General features: G+C 47.4%; 2 protein-coding genes across 5 annotated transcripts in view; one reads left to right on the top strand and one right to left on the bottom strand.

The window, feature by feature from the left end:
- RASAL3 (RAS protein activator like 3) overlaps positions 1 to 17,604 on the top strand; it is a 145,917-nt gene that overhangs the window by 10,006 nt on the left and 118,307 nt on the right. The window lies entirely within an intron of this gene.
- The window catches only part of CYP4F22 (cytochrome P450 family 4 subfamily F member 22), a 37,628-nt gene continuing 21,948 nt past the window's right edge, over positions 1,925 to 17,604 (bottom strand). For all 3 annotated transcript variants that reach the window (XM_081894337.1, XM_081894338.1, XM_081894339.1), the window contains exons 6-13: positions 15,132 to 15,253; positions 13,721 to 13,988; positions 12,192 to 12,258; positions 10,848 to 10,977; positions 8,751 to 8,884; positions 6,379 to 6,443; positions 5,567 to 5,649; positions 1,925 to 2,323 (exon numbers count right to left, since the gene is read on the bottom strand). In XM_081894337.1, the coding sequence (XP_081750463.1) occupies positions 2,146 to 2,323; positions 5,567 to 5,649; positions 6,379 to 6,443; positions 8,751 to 8,884; positions 10,848 to 10,977; positions 12,192 to 12,258; positions 13,721 to 13,988; positions 15,132 to 15,253 (1,047 nt within the window). In that variant the 3' untranslated portion in view covers positions 1,925 to 2,145. The remainder of the gene's footprint in view (positions 2,324 to 5,566; positions 5,650 to 6,378; positions 6,444 to 8,750; positions 8,885 to 10,847; positions 10,978 to 12,191; positions 12,259 to 13,720; positions 13,989 to 15,131; positions 15,254 to 17,604) is intronic.

Below are 17,604 nucleotides of genomic sequence, written 5' to 3'. Positions count from 1 at the left end.
TTTTTTCTAAGGTCTTTTGGACTTTTGCAAAACTTGGGCATCGCCCCAGCCTGGAGACACCTCCATCTTCTGTGTGGACTGTGGCTACTTAAGGATTAGCACTCACTTCTTCAGAAGAGGGAAATATTTTCTTTTTCACGCAAAAACGTTTCCGATTCTTAATAACTGTCAATGATTTTGAACTTGGATTTGAAGACTGAAACAATAGTGGCTTATAGAAAGTAGAATAGTTGGATGTTAATGAGTGAATACTATATTTAGGTGGCAGAGAACCAGAAGTCTTTCACTCTCTCTTTTTCTTTCATCTTCTTTTTGCTCCTGTTCCTTTTTAGGTTACACCCTTGTGCACATTAATTGAAACAAAGCATGTTTTCTATGCCACATCGATCAGTCTGTCAAGCACCCACAAAAGAAGATGTTTTGGGGATACTTCAGTTATTATGCTGTCAGAAGCCTGCTATATATTTGTGGGCTATATATGCAAAAGTTGCCTCTGTGCTGTAGACTGTACGACTATGGAGAAGCGCACTCAGGCGCTAATTCAGGTGTGGTACAGGGATCCGAACATCAACAGTGGCTGTTCGAAACTAGTAGACTCCATGCCAAACCGTGTTCAAATGCTCCATAAAAATAGCGGAGGTCATATCCATTACTAATGTACATATATCTGAATTTTGTACATGTATATGTGAGTTTTGTACAATAAGGTAAAGGTACCCCTGCCCGTACGGGCCAGTCTTGACAGACTCTGGGGTTGTGCGCCCATCTCACTCAAGAGGCCAGGGGCCAGCGCTGTCCGAAGACACTTCTGGGTCACGTGGCCAGCGTGACATCGCTGCTCTGGCGAGCCAGAGCTGCACACGGAAACGCCGTTTACCTTCCCGCTAGAAAGCGGTCCCTATTTATCTACTTGCACCCGAGGGTGCTTTCGAACTGCTAGGTTGGCAGGCGCTGGGACCGAGCAACGGGAGCGCACCCGGCGCAGGGATTCGAACCGCCGACCTTTCGATCGGCAAGCCCTAGGCGCTGAGGCTTTAACCCACAGCGCCACCCGCGTACAATAAAGTACTGTACTAAATTCATTGTTAGTTTCAGTTAATTGGCATATAGCCCACAAATTCTCAATGGGATTTACGTCCGGGGAATTCCCTGGCCAATCAAGTACCTGTATTTGCTGCTCTGTCATGAATTTCTTCACCACTTTTGATATGTGACAGGGGGCTAGATCCTGCTGCAATATCCCAGTACTGTCAGGATACCTCTTTTCCAGCTCTAGAATAACTCTCTTTTGTAGAACCTCAATCTATTGTGGCGAGTGCATCATTCCTTCTATTGGCTGCGGGCTTCCGACACCATAATAACTGAAGCACGCCCAAAACATCTTTTGTGGGTGCTCGACAAACTGATCGATGTGGCATAGAAAACATGCTTTGTTTCAATTTACTGTAATTTGCACAAGGGTGTAGATTTAAAAATATTTATTTTATTCTGGTGTATTAGAAAAAGATACTTTGCAATGGGCATGAATGTTATATATCTTTTGATAAGTATCAATAAAAAAATATAATTTACATAGAAAGAGAAGGAACATGCAAATTTTTCAAGAAGCAAAGCGACTATACTATTTATTTTTTTTAGCACTCTGTCATCCAAAGGATGGAGGCCCTGGTCTTCTCAAGATCAGGACCAAGGGGAGCACTCAACCAACATGAAGTGTAAACAAGGGAGCCTCTTCCAACCGAAGCCAAAGTTTGTTTGCAATGCCTGCCTTCAGATGTGCTCCTTTACAACTCAGGAAGTAGATTCTCTTATTGATACCAGACAGGCCCTAAGGCCAGAGTTGTGCAGCAAACTGCTAGGGAGACGGCGGATCTTCTGTGCATGCCATTATCTGTCAGGGATCTACAGCAAAATCAAAACTGCATTTTATGGTCAAGACACTTCATCTTTAATGTAGCACAAAACTATTGCTAGCGCCGTCACAAAGGCAAGACGGGAACGAGGGCTCGGAGGCAAAGACAATTGAGTCATGCCTTCCGTGTTGTTTGAGGCAGAGGGCTCTCTGGCCACCATAAATCTCTTTGCACATTACAGTGCAGGCTGAAACGCTGGAACAGAGACTTCAAATCTTCTGCATCTCCCCGATCATTGCTGGGCACGCACTGGCTCCACCTGTAGCCACAGTCCATTTTCTGCCCGTAGAATTAATGCTGGCAAACGACGCACGGCTTGGCTCTCATCCAGCCTGACCACAAACCTCAGCAGGGTCAAGGCCAGGGCCACCTTCAACTCCGACATAGCAAAGTTCTGCCCGATGCAGTTCCTGCAAACGTAAAAGAGGTCAGTGTCGTGGAAGGCACCACAACATTCCTTCCCCCACCACACTGCCAAGAGGAAATACAGTGGTACCTCGGGTTACAGACGCTTCAGGTTACATATGCTTCAGGTTACAGATTCCACTAACCCAGAAATAGTACCTCGGGTTAAGAACTTTGCTTCAGAATGAGAACAGAAATTGTGCGGCGCAGTGGCAGCGGGAGGCCCCGTTAGCTAAAGTGGCGCTTCAGGTTAAGAACAGTTTCAGGTTAAGAACGGACCTCCAGAATGAATTAAGTTCTTAACCTGAGGTACCATTGTAGATGATCAATGTGAGCATGTAAGGAGAGCAGTCAACAATGATTCCGTGGGTCAAAGACGTAAGTCATCGTATTCATAGGCGCCGACTCCATGGGGCTTGAGGGGGCCCGAGCCCCCTCAAAAATTCGTTTGGGGGGGCTCCGCCCCCCCAATAATCTCCGGCGCCCCTCCAGCAGAGCGCCATCGCCGCCCCTCCCCCAGCCCAAAATGCACAGGGAGGGGCGGGCTGCATGCCTCCTGCCCTCCCTCCCGAGCAAAAGCTCCACCCAATTTCCTTTGGAGCTGATTAATAGGCGCAGCACGCTCTCCCCTATTCGCTCACGAGGAGGCGGCGCCACTTTATTTGCATATTCATGAGCTTATTTATTATTCATGAGCTTTCCCGGGCCCCCCCAATATTTTTTATAAGTCCGCGTCCCTGATCGTATTGATATGGCTTCTTGGGAGAAGTTATGGGAAAAGGATATGAAATTCACTGCTTGTAAATTAAGAGTAAATTATCTTCAAATGATGTACAGGTGGTATTTAACAGCATATAAACCAGCCAAGATGTATAAAAATGTGTCAAGCATATGTTGGAAATGTAAGCAGATAGATGAGTCTGTTATAAGAATTTTAAGGCCTCAAATATAGAATATTCTTAAATCACACATATATGTGTGGTATATGAACCACGTGTCTGAAATAGTATGGGAGAGCAATCCTGAAGCCATTTTGACTCTCCCAATGACCTCCTATATTCCTCTGAAGTAAGGGAGGCAAATGGGGAAAGCCTTCCCATTGTCTTCTTGCTTGCAAATCCTGTCTTAAGGGCGTATTTGTGTATTAATAGGGTGAGCCATACAAAGAATAGTCATACAAAAGAATGGCCAGGCTGCCCAGGTAATGCAATCAGTGACAATTATCAGGTATCCTGGCAGGCAGGATTTCTGCTGTAGACCGCCTCCTTCTGTGATGTATGTATAATGTTTTGGGGGTGGTCTTGGGCTACAGGGTGGGCAATTTCAAAATTTTATATAAGGGCTTGCACACTATTGCTCTGGGTTCTCCCTCCTGCATGTGGTGAGTGGGGATCAGGCTTACTAGCTGCTTTGCTTCTCAATATACTATGGTTGGCCTCTGTTATTTTCTCCTACTGATAGGGAACCCATTTAAGGACTCCATACGGGCTCTGGAATACCTCATAAATCAAAGGGAGCAGATTTTCTTACAATAGGTCATTCTTTCATATATGGTGGACATGGAAAAAAAGCTAAAGGCTTTTGGGAAATGATATATAAGGAAATGAAATTTAAATGGATGAGAAGCTTTCCTTATAGGCATAACAGGGACGGAGGTTCCAAATACGATGACTAAACCATTTATGTACGTGACAATGGCAGCTAGAATATCATATGCACAGAAATGGAAAGGAGAGCAGGTTACAATGAAGGAAGAATAGCTTTTGAAAGTAATGGACTATGCAGAAATGGCAAAGCCGACAGTGAGATTAAGAAATCGAAATGACAAACTTTTCATAGAAGAATGGAGGCCTTTTGTGGACTATTTAAAAAAAAAATTATACAGTGGTACCTCTGGTTATGAACTTAATTCGTTCCGGAGGTCCGTTCTTAAGCTGAAACCGTTCTTAACTTGAGGTGTGCTTTTGCTAATGGGGCCTCCTGCTGTGCGCGCACCAGAGGCGCATGATTTCCATTCACATCCCAGAGCAAAGTTCGCAACCAGGAACACCTACTTCTGGGTTAGCGGAACTCGTAACCCGAAGCCTTCGTAACCTGAAGCCTTCGTAACCAGAGGTACCACTGTAGTCAATTTATGAAACAATGTAATTCTTGGATATGAATATGATTGTGAAAATGTTTGAAAATGTTACTAAAAGATTATATGTAAGAAGAGCCTGCTGAATCAAGCCAATGGCCCATCCTGTTCTCACAACTGTGGAGGCAGAGCATAGTGATCATGTAGGGTTGCCATATTTCAAAAAATAAAAACCAGGACACTCCAAAGTTGTTGACAAAACTTGGTTTACCAAAAACACCCCCTGAAAAACCATGATTGACTTGCCTAATATCCAGGACAAAGCGCTGCCTTTTGAAAATTCCCCCCGGATGTCAATTCCGCCTTTGAAATACAGTGGTACCTCAGGTTACAGACGCTTCAGGTTACAGACTCCGCTAACCCAGAAATAGTACCTCAGCTTAAGAACTTTGCTTCAGGATGAGAACAGAAATCAGGCAGCGGCAATGGCAGTGGGAGGCCCCATTAGCTAAAGTGGTACCTCAGGTTAAGAACAGTTTCAGGTTAGGAACGGACCTCCAGAACGAATTAAGTTCTTAACCCGAGGTACCACTGTACCAATAATGTCCATGGAAATCTGGACGTATGGCAGCCCTATCATCATAGCTAGTAGCCACTGACATCAGTCTCCTTCATGGTTTGATGTTATGTGCCCATAGATAAGCTGTTTACATTTTACTGATTAGCACTGGAAACTTCTATCCCTTTCACACAGGGACCAAAATAAATTCAGATGTCCCTGACCGCGAGCTCTTTCTGGGGGAATAACTGCAGGAGAGGGCTTTTCATAGAATCAGAGCTGGAAGGCACCATGAGGGTCATGGCATGCAGGAATCTTTACATCCTACATGGGAGCTCAAAACCACAACCCTGAGATGAAGAGTCTCGTGCTCTACCAACTGAGCTATTTCGCCTGCAGCAGTCTCCTCCATGAATTTGTCTAATCCTCTTTTAAAGGCCTCCAGGGGGAGGGAGTTCAATAGACTGACTGTGTACAGCATGAAGAAGGACTTTCTTCTTCCAAGAGGAAGTGGCCACTGTCAGTATTATCTAGGCCAGAATATCTCACGATACCCTGCAGTAGCCAACACTCAAGAAAATTAAGACCTGGCTCCAAGAGGCTCTCTGTTACCTGGGTCCCGCTGAGAAGGGCACGAAGGCCAGCGGCGACTGGTTCTGCAAGGCCTCTGGTTCAAAGCGGTGTGGGTTATAGACCTATAAGAACAAAAACAGACTGAGCTTATGGGTGACTGGAAAGAAGGTAGGTAGCCATGTTGGTCTGATGCTGTCAAAATATATATAAAATATATATATATATATTTTATATATATATAAAATTTATATAAACATTGTCCACTAGGACCTTAGAGAGGGATGCAGGTGGCGCTGTGGTCTAAACCACAGAGCCTAGGACTTGCCAATCAGAAAGTCGGTGGTTCGAATTCCCATGACAGGGTGAGCTCCCGTTGTTCAGTCCCAGCTCCTGCCCACCTAGCAGTTAGAAAGCACGTCAAAGTGCAAGTAGATGAATAGGTACCACTCTGGTGGGAAGGTAAACGGTGTTTTTGTGCGCTGCTCTGGTTCACCAGAAGCGGCTTAGTCATGCTGGCCAGATGACCTGGAAGCTGTCTGCGGACAAACGCCGGCTCCCTCGGCCTATAGAGTGAGATGAGCGCGCAACCCCAGAGTCGTCTGCGACTGGACCGAACGATCAGGGGTACCTTTACCTTTAGCACCTTAGAGACTAACTTTGTTCTTGGTATAAGCTTTTGTGTGCATGCACACTTCAGAAGAAGAAAGAAGATGTGAGATGTTTGGGAGTAAAAGAAATTAGCAACACGACCTACTGAGTCCTCGTAGAGCAGCCCCCACGCCCAGGAAAGGGTCCCAAAGGGTCCCAAGGGAGAGGGGAAGAAACAGAAAATAGACAGCAGAAACTGATACCTCAGGCTCTGGCCAGACGGCAGGGTTGTGATGGGTTCCGAAGATACTGACCAGGCAAATGTTCCCTGGGGAGGGAAGAGTTTCTAATCAATGTGTGGATATGCACACCATAGAGAATGTCACGCACAATGTGTTGGGTTGTTGTTTTTATTCTGATTATATATGTTGTGATCTTTTCTGTGAACCGCCCTGAGACCTCCGGGTATAGGGCAGTATATAAACTCAATAAATAATAATAATAATAATGATGATGATGATGATGATGATGATGAGAGAGGTTTGGGAGAGCAGAACACTAAAGACTATGGACTCAGCTTAAGAGCTGCCGTTAACGCTTTGCAATGGCACATTCTGAGCAAAAATTGCTCCACATCTCTGTTAGTGTTGCGGGCTCTCAATGAACTCAAGATTTTCTTTTGGCTGGGGCGGGGGTGGGGGTGGTATCCATGTACATCATCATCATCTATTATTTATACCCTGCCCACCTGACTGGTTTCCCCAGCCAATTTGGGTGGTTCCAACAGACTATTAAAAGCATAATAAAACATCAAACATTAAAAACTTCCCTAAACAGGGCTGCCTTCAGCTGTCTTCTAAAAGTCAGATAGCTGTTTATTTCCTTGACATCTGAAGGGAGGGTGTTCCACAGGGCGGGTGCCACTACCCAGAAGGCCCTCTGCCTGTAACCTCACTTCTCGCAGGGAGGGAACTGCCAGAAGGCCCTCGGAGCTGGACCTCAGTGTCCAGGCTGAATTATGCCGTGTTCTGTTCATGCAGCGGGGCTTCGCTTTCCTGTCTCTGCACACCCTTAACATCTTTTCCAGAGGGTCAGCCAACCATCTGGAGCAGATGTTAGGGGTGAGCAATGGTAGCAGCCACTTCCGAGGCATCCCACCCACAAGACGAAGGTCAGCAGTGGATCCAGAGGCCTAGCTTGCTGCAGTTACAAAAAGAGCCCTAAGGACATACAAACACTGCAAGCTTCTCAGTACTATGGTATATTCAGTGGTATGTTCCAAGGATTAACATACCATTTACTTGTCACGGGTAATCACCCGTGGAACATACCAACATGAATGCTGCTGTTAAGTGTCCTTGATCGTCCTTTTGGTGGAAAAGCAAGGTAAAAAGTCGAAACAAAAATGTTTTTATAAGTCACCATCCCTTAGGTCCAGACTATATATCACCAGGGAGACATGGCAGCCTCTCTGAGCCATCTCTCCCTCGTATCTTTTTGTTAATGTACACTTGAAAATGCACAACTTGATCCCACCCTGTGTTGCCTGATCTCCTGAATGTGGAAGCCAAAGAAGCAGAGGGCAGGAAAACAACCGAAACCAATTAATGAGGCTGGATTTCTTATTAATGTCCTTCCTCAACACTTTTAGACTCACAACCATGGCAGTGAACGAATGATGGGGGGGGGTACCCACCCCCTTCCCCATTTTCTGATACAATTTTGCATCAAATACGGCTTCTGATGAATCTTACGACTTGTAATTATAGATTAACCTGGACTGAAAACATGTACCCTGAAAGTATTTGAATTTTTCTATATTAAGTACAGTCATACCACATGTTACGTTTGCTTCATGATACGTTTTTTCAGGTTCTGTCCCGCGACAACCTGGAAGTACGGGAAAGGGTTACTTCCAGGTTTCGCCACATGTGCAGACGCGCAAAATGACATCACGCGCATGTGCAGAAGCGGCAAATCGCGACTTGCGCGTGTGCAGATGCACAGACGCGGGTTGTGTTCTTTTCAGGTAGCGAACGGGCCTCCGGAATGGATCCCATTTGCAACCAGAGGTACTAATGTAAATGTATACGTAAAGACTTCACGGTATAAGAATGAGCAAGCCAAACAAGCAACCCAGTTCCCGCGGGATATTCTAAAATATGGCCTTAATTCCCTACCGCCAGTTTGAATACCTTTAGGCTCACGGCCTCCTGCCAACCTAGCAGTTTGAAAGCATGTCAAAGTGCAAGTAGATAAATAGGTACCACTCCGGCGGGAAGGTAAATGGCGTTTCCGTGCGCTGCTCTGTTTCGCCAGAAACAGCATAGTCATGCTGGCCACATGACCTGGAAGCTGTACGCCGGCTCCCTCGGCCAATAGAGCAAGATGAGCGCCACAACCCGAGAGTCAGCCACGACTGGACCTAGTGGTCAGGGGTCCCTTTACCTTTACCTAGGGCTCACGGCATCTCTTGTTCTGACAGGGCAGTAAAAATACAACAGCACAGCAGCACCTTTAACCCCAGACTGCCGCTGCTGCAGGATGTAGCAGTGGAGGAGGGGAGGAGTCCACCTGCCAGGTGCTGGCACAGGGCATGATGCCAACTGGCATGGGATGGGCTGAGGCCAGGTACCTTTGGGGATTATCTTTCCATCAGGCAGTTTCACATCCTCGGTGCAGCGGCGGGAAACGGCCGTGACTGGCGGGTGGAGGCGCAAGCTCTCTTTAATGCACATGGTGGTGAAAGGCATCTGGGACAGGTCTTCCCTGAAAAGAGGAAACATCACCGTTACTGTTTATGACGGCCAACTGGCATCATGGCATCACGGAACCATAGAGTAGGTGCATTATAGCATCAGTGTGCAGGACTACAGGTGGCAATCTCTCTACTCTTTCTCTCCCTGCCTTAGGGGTGTAGCGTGGATGTTGCATTCTGGGGACCTTGGTAAGGAACTGTGGCGTTTGCCTCCTAGGTGGGTCATAAGGAAAGGGTTAAAATGAGTGTGATGTGATTGGCCAGTGAGAATGCAAGGGGGGAGTAAAAGTTAGAGTGGGGGGTTTTGAACGTCAGTGGAGGTTTGGGTTGTTGGCAGTTGAGATTTGGGAGTTGAGAGTTGAGGTTTGGGAGCGCAAGAAGGAAGAGGGAGGGATAGGCAGTGGGTTGGTAGAGTTGTATTGTGAGAAAGAGTGAGAGGAATTGTTAGGTTGAGTCAGATAGATAGTTGGAATAATCAATTTGGAGTTGTTAGGAACTAAGATTAAGAAACTGACAAGAGAAAAATAAACTGAAACCATACGCTTGTTCCTGCATTTAAAAATAAACTTGATTACTTGTTAATGTTAACAACGGTCTGGACTCTGTGTGTCCCCGTGAGAAACGGGGTGGTGGCAGCAAAGAAAGCAATCACAGTGGTGGCAAAGGGTCAATAGACCGTCAAACGTTCAGGGGCTCTTGTGTGATCGCCACAGGAACATGTGGGAAACTGCCACACGATAGCCTACCTTAAGGCCGTGTTGACTGCATGGTATCGTTCTTGTTGAAATGGGTGCCCCTCGTCGTGTTCCCCTTTCCCTCACTTCAAAATAGGGAATGAGAACAGGAGTGGTGCCAAAAAGACACACCCTTTGAGAGGTTTCGCTGCGGAAGCACAAATAATGGCGCCTGCAGACTTTTCCTATATAATAGAAACATAACTGTTCTTTGAGATTTGTACGCAAGGCTTTGTCTGTCAAAATGCTGGCTCTACAGCAGTGGTCCTCAAAGTGTGGGGGTGGGCTGCCTTGGGATGCTCAAAATGTCAGGAGAAAAGAAGAGTCTTGAGGCAAAAGGAACCTTCCTTCCATCTTGGGATGGATGCCTCCATGGCAGAGGATCCACGTTGGATTTGTGAGGGTGGCTGTTCTGCCTAATCAAATTTGGGAAGAGCTCTGCTTATCGTTCCAATATCGTTTCCCTCTGTGTGGTTTTAGGCAGGCCAGAAATACCCAATTGCAGTGGTACCTTGGTTTGTGAACAGAATGCCTTCCGGGAGTCCATTCGACTCCTGGAACCGTTCATAAACCAAAGTGTCGCTTCCGATTTGCTGCAGGAGCATCCTGCAGCCAATCAGATGCCACGGAAGCCACACCGGACATTTGGCTTCTGAAAACCGTTCGAAAACTGGAACACTCACTTCCAGATTTTGATCGTTTGGGAGCCGATTTGTTCGGGAGCCAAGGTGTTCAACTGCCAAGGTACAACTGTATACTCCTCATGTTGGGTGGGAGAATAACAGACCCAGATATTAAACAGCAGATAGTATCTGCACAATTTTGAACACAGAACCTTTTCCCGCTCGCCAGATGACTGGTGCTGAGCTGAGGGATCCAGAAGTGTATTTAGAAAAGAGACGTAAGATCAGATTTGAGGAGTACCACTTGGCACACCAGATTCATAAACGTAATATGCTGAAAGATGCCTTTTAAGAAAAATAAGCACAGGAGATCTGCAGAGGTGTGTCAGTGAAGCTACGTTTTGTCAACACTCAGCCATTTTCATTCTCATTGGCAAGACTGGATGAAATGAGAGCCTAGCACTCAGTCCTCTGTGGATTACCTTATTTTCTAAGCTGTGCATATGCAGATGGACATACATGCACAAAAACATTAAACTGCATTGTAGATGAGCAACCCACACCTGGGCTCAGTTCCACCTGCCACCCTCTTGATTTCCCACTTCATGTCCCATCACCATTCAATCTCCTCTGTCTCCCGGCCTCGCAACAGATTCTGAATCTCTTCCCGGCACTGGTCTTGGTAGTCGGGATGTCGAGCCAGGTTGTACAGCACCCAGGACAAGCCGCTTGCTGTCGTGTCGTGGCCTGTGGGGAGGGAGAGTGAGTGTGAACTCACAGAAGAGGCATGCAGGGTCCCCTGCCTGATCACCTGGAGCTTCAGCGCAACCGCAGCACTGGCTGACAACAAAAGGTCCAACCAGGGAAGATTTCTCTGGACCTGCAATTGGCTGTAAATAGTACCAAAAGTTGGAAGATCCCAACTGGAGAGGACTGAGCTGCAACCCCAAAGTAAAGCTGGAGACCTACTACCCATGAGCACAAGGAAATAATAATAATAATAATAATAATAATAATAATAATAATAATAATAATAATAATTCTACCCTGCCCATCTGGCTGGGTTTCCCCAGCCACTCTGGGCGGCTCCCAACAGAACACTAAAAAAGAATAAAACTTCAAACATTAAAAACTTCCCTAAACAGGGCTGCCTTCAGATGTCTTCTAATAGATAGTTGTTTATTTCCTTGACATCTGATGGGAGGGCGTTCCACAGGGTGGGTGCCACTACCGAGAAGGCCCCCTGCCTGGTTCCCCATAACCTCACTTCTCACAGTGAGGGAACCACCAGAAGGCCCTTGGAGCTGGACCTCAATGAACGATGGGGGTGGAGACGCTCCTTCAGGTATACTGGGCCGGGCTGTTTAGGGCTTTAAAGGTCAGCACCAACACTTTGAATTGTGCCCGGAAACATACTAGGAGCCAGTGTGGATCTTTCAGGACCGGTGTTATATGGTCTTGGTGGCCACTCCCGGTCACCAGTCTAGCTGCTGCATTCTGGATTAATTGTAGTTTCTGGGTCACCTTCAAAGGATCATCCAGCTGACAAAAGCATCTAATCCCAGAGAGCCCCCCCTCTCTCCACCTCACCCCCAGCTGCACATATAACCCCAGAGTCTGGTTTTTACTGAAACGAAAGTATTGTGTCTCAGGAAACCAGCACACAATGACTGACCTGACCCCAATGGCTGTGGATAAAGGCTGCAGTTTGTATGCAGCAGAACTGGGGCAACAGCAGGTCAGAACCATGGACAGCACACAATGATCCTCTTTGGGAAGTATTTCACCTCATGGGGGGTCAGAACCCATAATTCAACCCCTCCTAAACACTCAGTTGCTGAACATGACCTGAAAATCCTTCTTGTCCTTCTGTGACTTGGAGGAGGAATTGTGGCCTGATTGTGTCACCCCAGAGAGATACTGCAAACGGTGACTGATCAGACCCAGTCCAGGCACCTCACCTTCAAACATGAAGGTGTCAGCTTCAGCTGCAATGTCAGCATCAGACAAGTGGCGACCCTCTTCATCCTGCAAGCACAAAGGCAAGTGTTTGCAATGACACAAAGACCCGTTGATAGTCTCACAAGCGTCTCTGCCAGGGGAGGGCACCAGGGTTAGACCCCTGGTTAGTGTAGCTCAGGCTTCCTCAAACTCAGCCCTCCAGATGTTTTGAGACTACAATTCCCATCATCCCTGACCACTGGTCCTGCTAGATAGGGATCATGGGAGTTGTAGGCCAAAAGCATCTGGAGGGCAGAGTTTGAGGAAGCCTGGTGTAGCTCAGCTCCACACCGACTGGAAATGAATCTCTGTAATGGACTACGCAGAATTAGATAAGATGACAGGAAGAATTCGAAATCTTAGGGGCCAAAGATTCACAGAAGATTGGAACAATTATGCGAACAGCAATTGTAATCAACAAATTACACTAGTAGGACTACAAGAAGCTTTGTAAGGAGGAATATATGAAATACTGCAAAGAAGATAAAGAAGAGAGACATTAGTTATGATAATTAAAAGCAATAGTGAAAGTAAGAAATGTAAATGAAGTGGAAAAGATTTGAAAATTTTCAGATGTGATTGACGAAAGTCGGGGGGGAATTGTATAAGATATAAAAGTATGTTTTATTATTGTTGAAAATGATATGTTTAAATTTTTTATATATACTGTATTTTTCACTCTGTAGGACGCACTTTTTCCCCTCCAAAAATTGAGGGGAAATGTGTGTGCGTCCTATGGAGCGAATGCAGGCTCCTTGGCTTCAGCGATAGCAATGCTAAGCCTCCGAAGTGCAGAGGGAGCGCTCCCTCCGCGCTCCAAAAGCTTCGCGTTGCTTTTGCTGAAGCCTGGAGAGCGAGAGGCGTTGGTGCGCACCGACCCCTCTCCCTCTCCAGGCTTCAGGGATAGCTGCGCGCAACCCCTCCGGCAGGGAGAAGCTGCATGGGGCTATGGCTTCTTTAGCCCCGTGCAGCTTCTCCCGGCAGGGAGAGGTTGCGTGGGGCTAAAGAGGAAGCCAAAACAGTGAGCGGGATCCATCCTGCTGGATGCCTTGGCTTGTGCCATAGCCGCGCGCAACCCCTCCGGCAGGGAAAGGTTGTGCGCATCCTGTACGCTGCTCTTTGGGGCTGGGGGGGAATAAGATTTTTTTTCTTGATTCCCCCCCCCCTAAAAACGGGGTGAGCCCTATGGTCCGGTGCGCCCTATGGAGCGAAAAATATGGTGTGTATATATAGAAGGAAATGAATCTCTGGGGTTTGAGATAAGGAACCTTTTCCATTTAACACAGATGGTTAACCACTGAGCTATGGCTCTTCCCTTTCCTTGTCTCCAAATAGTCTGGTCTACCTCTTCTATAAGCCACAGGGTTAAGCTTTCCCAAGTTGACGCCAACCTTCCTCTTTAGGCAGGGCACCAGTTTCCATAAAACTCCCCTCTTCCATAGACAAGGAGCCACACTGTCGCTTTCCTTGCCCCCTTTCTGCCTAGTACCTTTGCCAACAAAAGAACATCAATGAAGTCCACAGTTTTGCCTTGCTTGGATTTGAGCCAGGCATCATCCCCCAAGCGGCTATGTGCCATTCGTCGCTGCTGAATCACATTGGCTGTGAAGCGGTGCACAGTGTCACACGCACGGCGGAAGCGGCGGCCGTTCGTCGATAGATAGTAGAGCCAGTCAAAATGGTGGATCAGGGCATGCTGCCGCAGCACGACAAGATTGCTGAGTTCCAAGATGGCAGCAATGTAGTCACTTGATTTCCTGGAACATATAACAAGTCTACTTGTCAGGAGGAAGTCTCAGCAGAAGCTGTCCAAGGGAGTCTGAGAACAGGTTCTCTGGGGAACATTGTTCAGGTCTTGACATGGCCCCAGTATGAGAAGAAGAAGAAGAGGAGTTTGGATTTGATATCCCGCCTTTCACTCCCTTTAAGGAGTCTCAAAGCAGCTAACATTCTCCTTTCCCTTCCTCCCCCACAACAAACACTCTGTGAGGTGAGTGGGGCTGAGAGACTTCAGAGAAGTGTGACTGGCCCAAGGTCACCCAGCAGCTGCATGTTGAGGAGCGGGGAAGCGAACCCAGTTCACCAGATTACGAGTCTACCGCTCTTAACCACTATACCACACTGGCTCTCAAGTGTGCAAGCAAGCAGCACAGGCCCAAACAGCTGAAAAACTCCCCAAAAGATTGAACATTTAACAGGTAACAGTACCTGTTTCTCATTAGCACTGAAACTGCAAAAAGCCTCGGCTTTTGCTCTTAGAATGCCCACAGAGAAACATCTAGTGAAGTACTGTTAATGGATACTTGTGATGCCCCAATAACACAGGTGTAGCACCATGCTAGGTGTTTACTCCTTGGTAAATCCCACTGAGTTCAATAGCGTCCCAAGGCAGCTCTCTGCTTCATGAACCTGCTGCAGACCAACACAGCCACCCTTCTGAGTCAAATACTTTTCTTTCTTCCTGTGCAAACATTTAAGGCATTGTCAAAGCTGCTGAACTATTGCGGATCCCTGCAGACACACCTTGTAGGGATTTCAAAGGAACACTTGTTTACACCCCGAGGAAGCCCCCTGCCTACTGGGTTGCTACGAGAGTGACTCATACACGCCATTTGCTATTCTGTCACGTAACATAACCTCATATCTTTTTCTGTGGGGGAGAAAGAGCATCTATTTTGAGAACAAGCAGGCAGTTCATCCTTCTCCTGAGTCCTGGTTTACCCTCTCCTCCCCACTTCCATTGGCTTTCCAGATCCTTATGATGTGGGGGCTACAGCACTGAAGCTAGCTTGCTCCAGAATCAATGGGTAAAGGGCCTTGTGGAACAACCTAGAGGCTGGGCGACAAAGGATCTGGAAAGCCATGAGTTCCCCCAGCGTTCCTTCTGCCAGCCTACTCACTCTTGGCAGTTGCTGTCGTAGCTGAAGACACATTTCTGCAAGCTGTCCAAAGTCATGAGGCTGATCTGCTCAAACATGTCAATGGAGGCCGGGCCTGCCGAGGTCAACTTGCGCCACTTGGCCTGCCAAAAAATGGAAGGGGAGAACAAGAATCAACATTTCGGAAGGCAGCAAATGGCGAAGGACTGACCAGTGAGGTGACACAGCACGGGCAGAAGGGCAGCAGGGGAAGGACCAGGCTGGGGACAGAACCACATTACACAGTGGGTGCAATGATGGCAGATGAGTGAAGCTGAGAGACAGAGAAAGACAGACAGACAGACAGAGATGCTAATGTTCAATATCTATGCAGGAAAGAGCTGAAAACAGAACTTTCAGCAGCTGACTGTGTAGCATCCCTATTACGTGGCCCCTTTGAGGCATGCTTCCATGTCATGCTTAAATTATATTCAAACACGCACAGCCCATGCATACACATTTATCAACATTAAAAACGAAACATGAGTTTATTCAGTGCTAACTGCAGGTGTGGCATTCTAAAGTAGAGGAGCAAAGTAGGATTCAAAAAGTGCAGTTACTTTACAGGCAAATCCCTATAAAGCCCTCCAAAACTGCTTGAGAAGCGGTAATATATTATACCGTATTTTTCGCACCATAGGGCGCACCGGACCATAGGGCGCACCCAGTTTTTTTGGGGGGAAATAAAGGGGGGGAAATTATTTCCCCCCCAGGCGCGGGGCTGGGGAAGCTCGAGCTTCCCCCGACCCCAGCCCCCAAACAGGCAGCTCTCTGCAAGCCATGGGAGTGCTCCCGCTGCTTGCGGAGAGGTCCGCGAAGCCTGGGCGCGCTGAGCTCAGCGCGCGCAGGCTTCGGCATGCTGGCAACTCTCTGCAAGCAGCGGGAGCCCAGCGCTGGGCTCCCGCTGCTTGCAGAGAGGTGTGCGAAGCCTGGAGAGCGTGAGGGGTCGGTGCGCACCGACCCCTCTCACTCTCCAGGCTTCAGCGAAAGCCTGCATTCGCACCATAGGACGCACACACATTTCCCCTTCATTTTTGGAGCGGAGGGGAAAAAGTGCGTCCTATGGTGTGAAAAATACGGTACTTTTGCAGCACACTGTCAGCAAGAAAATACTGAGTGGGGAGGCAACTGAAAAAGCATACAAACCTTCAATACTAAGATAGGTACAAGCAGTGGAAGTAGCTGGAACATTGCAAGTGTTCAAACACCCCCCCCCCCATTTGTATAACATAAACTTACTGAAAAGCTTGGATGGAGAAGTGAGTTTCCCAATGTCGGAAAACTCAAAATTATTTTTTAAACAACAACAACAACACTGAGTATTTGAATAAAACAAGGAGATAGGATGAAGTTTCTCTCTGACTAAGTGTTCCTTTGCAGGTATTCCCCCCCCCCTTAAAAATCACAATCTCTACAGCAATTATGGAGGAAAGGAATGCCCTGAATGCTGACACACAAGTTTCCCAGGCAGAAGGCACAACTCTTTGATTGGAGTACATGACAAAGGAAGTGTAAGATCAAGGAGGGCGATTTTTATCATATGTGGTGGTTGTGTGAGCCTATCAAAAAATTCTGGGAATCTATTTACAATGAACTAAAAAAAAATCTTCAAATATACCTTTATAAAAAAAACCCGAAGCCTTTTTGCTGGGGATAATTGGAGAGGAAATCAAAAAGGAAGATCAAACACTCTTTCAGTACGCGACAGTGGCTGCCAGAACTCTAATAGCGCAGAATTGGAAGACATCAAAAATCCCAACTATAAACGAGTGGCAATTCAAACTATTTGATTATTTAGAATTGGCAAAAATGACACAGAAAATAAGAAATGAATGAATGCAGGCCATCTCTTCCAAACAGAAAGCAAGTGTGCATTGACTCTCACACACAAGGTCATGCAGACAAACCCCAGTTCATATAAGTTCCAGGGTAGAAAGCAACCCAAAATTGGTTGCATTCCACAGATGGCGCTGAGGCAGAGCGATGTGTAAGAGCAGGGCTCAGCAAACTTTTTCATCAGGGGGCCAGTTCACTGTCCCTCAGAGCTTGGGGGAGGTGGACTATATTTTGAAAAATATAAATACCCTGCAAGCCGCAGCTGCCTCTGGACCTGGAGGAGGAATGCACTCTGCACATGCTCAGGAGCGCATCTCAGCGCCGCCCGCTCACCGGCGTTGTTGATGAGCAGCAGTCACTCCGTGGGCCCATCCCCGTGGAGCTCCCAGGTGGAGTGCACCATGCACTGCGGCCTGTCGTCCAAGGCCAGGTCGGCGGGCAGGCAGCGCACGCGGAACGCTGGGCAGTCGGTGTGCAGCTCGCCCTCCAGCTGTTCCAGCAGCAGCACTGAGCCGGGCACCAGGCACGGGGCCAGAAGGCACGCCAAGCTCCAGCTGAAGCCCCACGATGTGCCCGTCACGATGCCCATGGCGAGGCCCAGACCCGACGCCCAGCCACC

This window comes from Podarcis melisellensis (genome assembly GCF_964234715.1).
Source record: "Podarcis melisellensis genome assembly, chromosome: 17".
NCBI classification, from domain to species: domain Eukaryota; kingdom Metazoa; phylum Chordata; class Lepidosauria; order Squamata; family Lacertidae; genus Podarcis; species Podarcis melisellensis.
The sequence above is the reverse complement of the archived record's forward strand: the minus strand, read 5'-3'. Positions and strand labels throughout refer to the sequence as shown.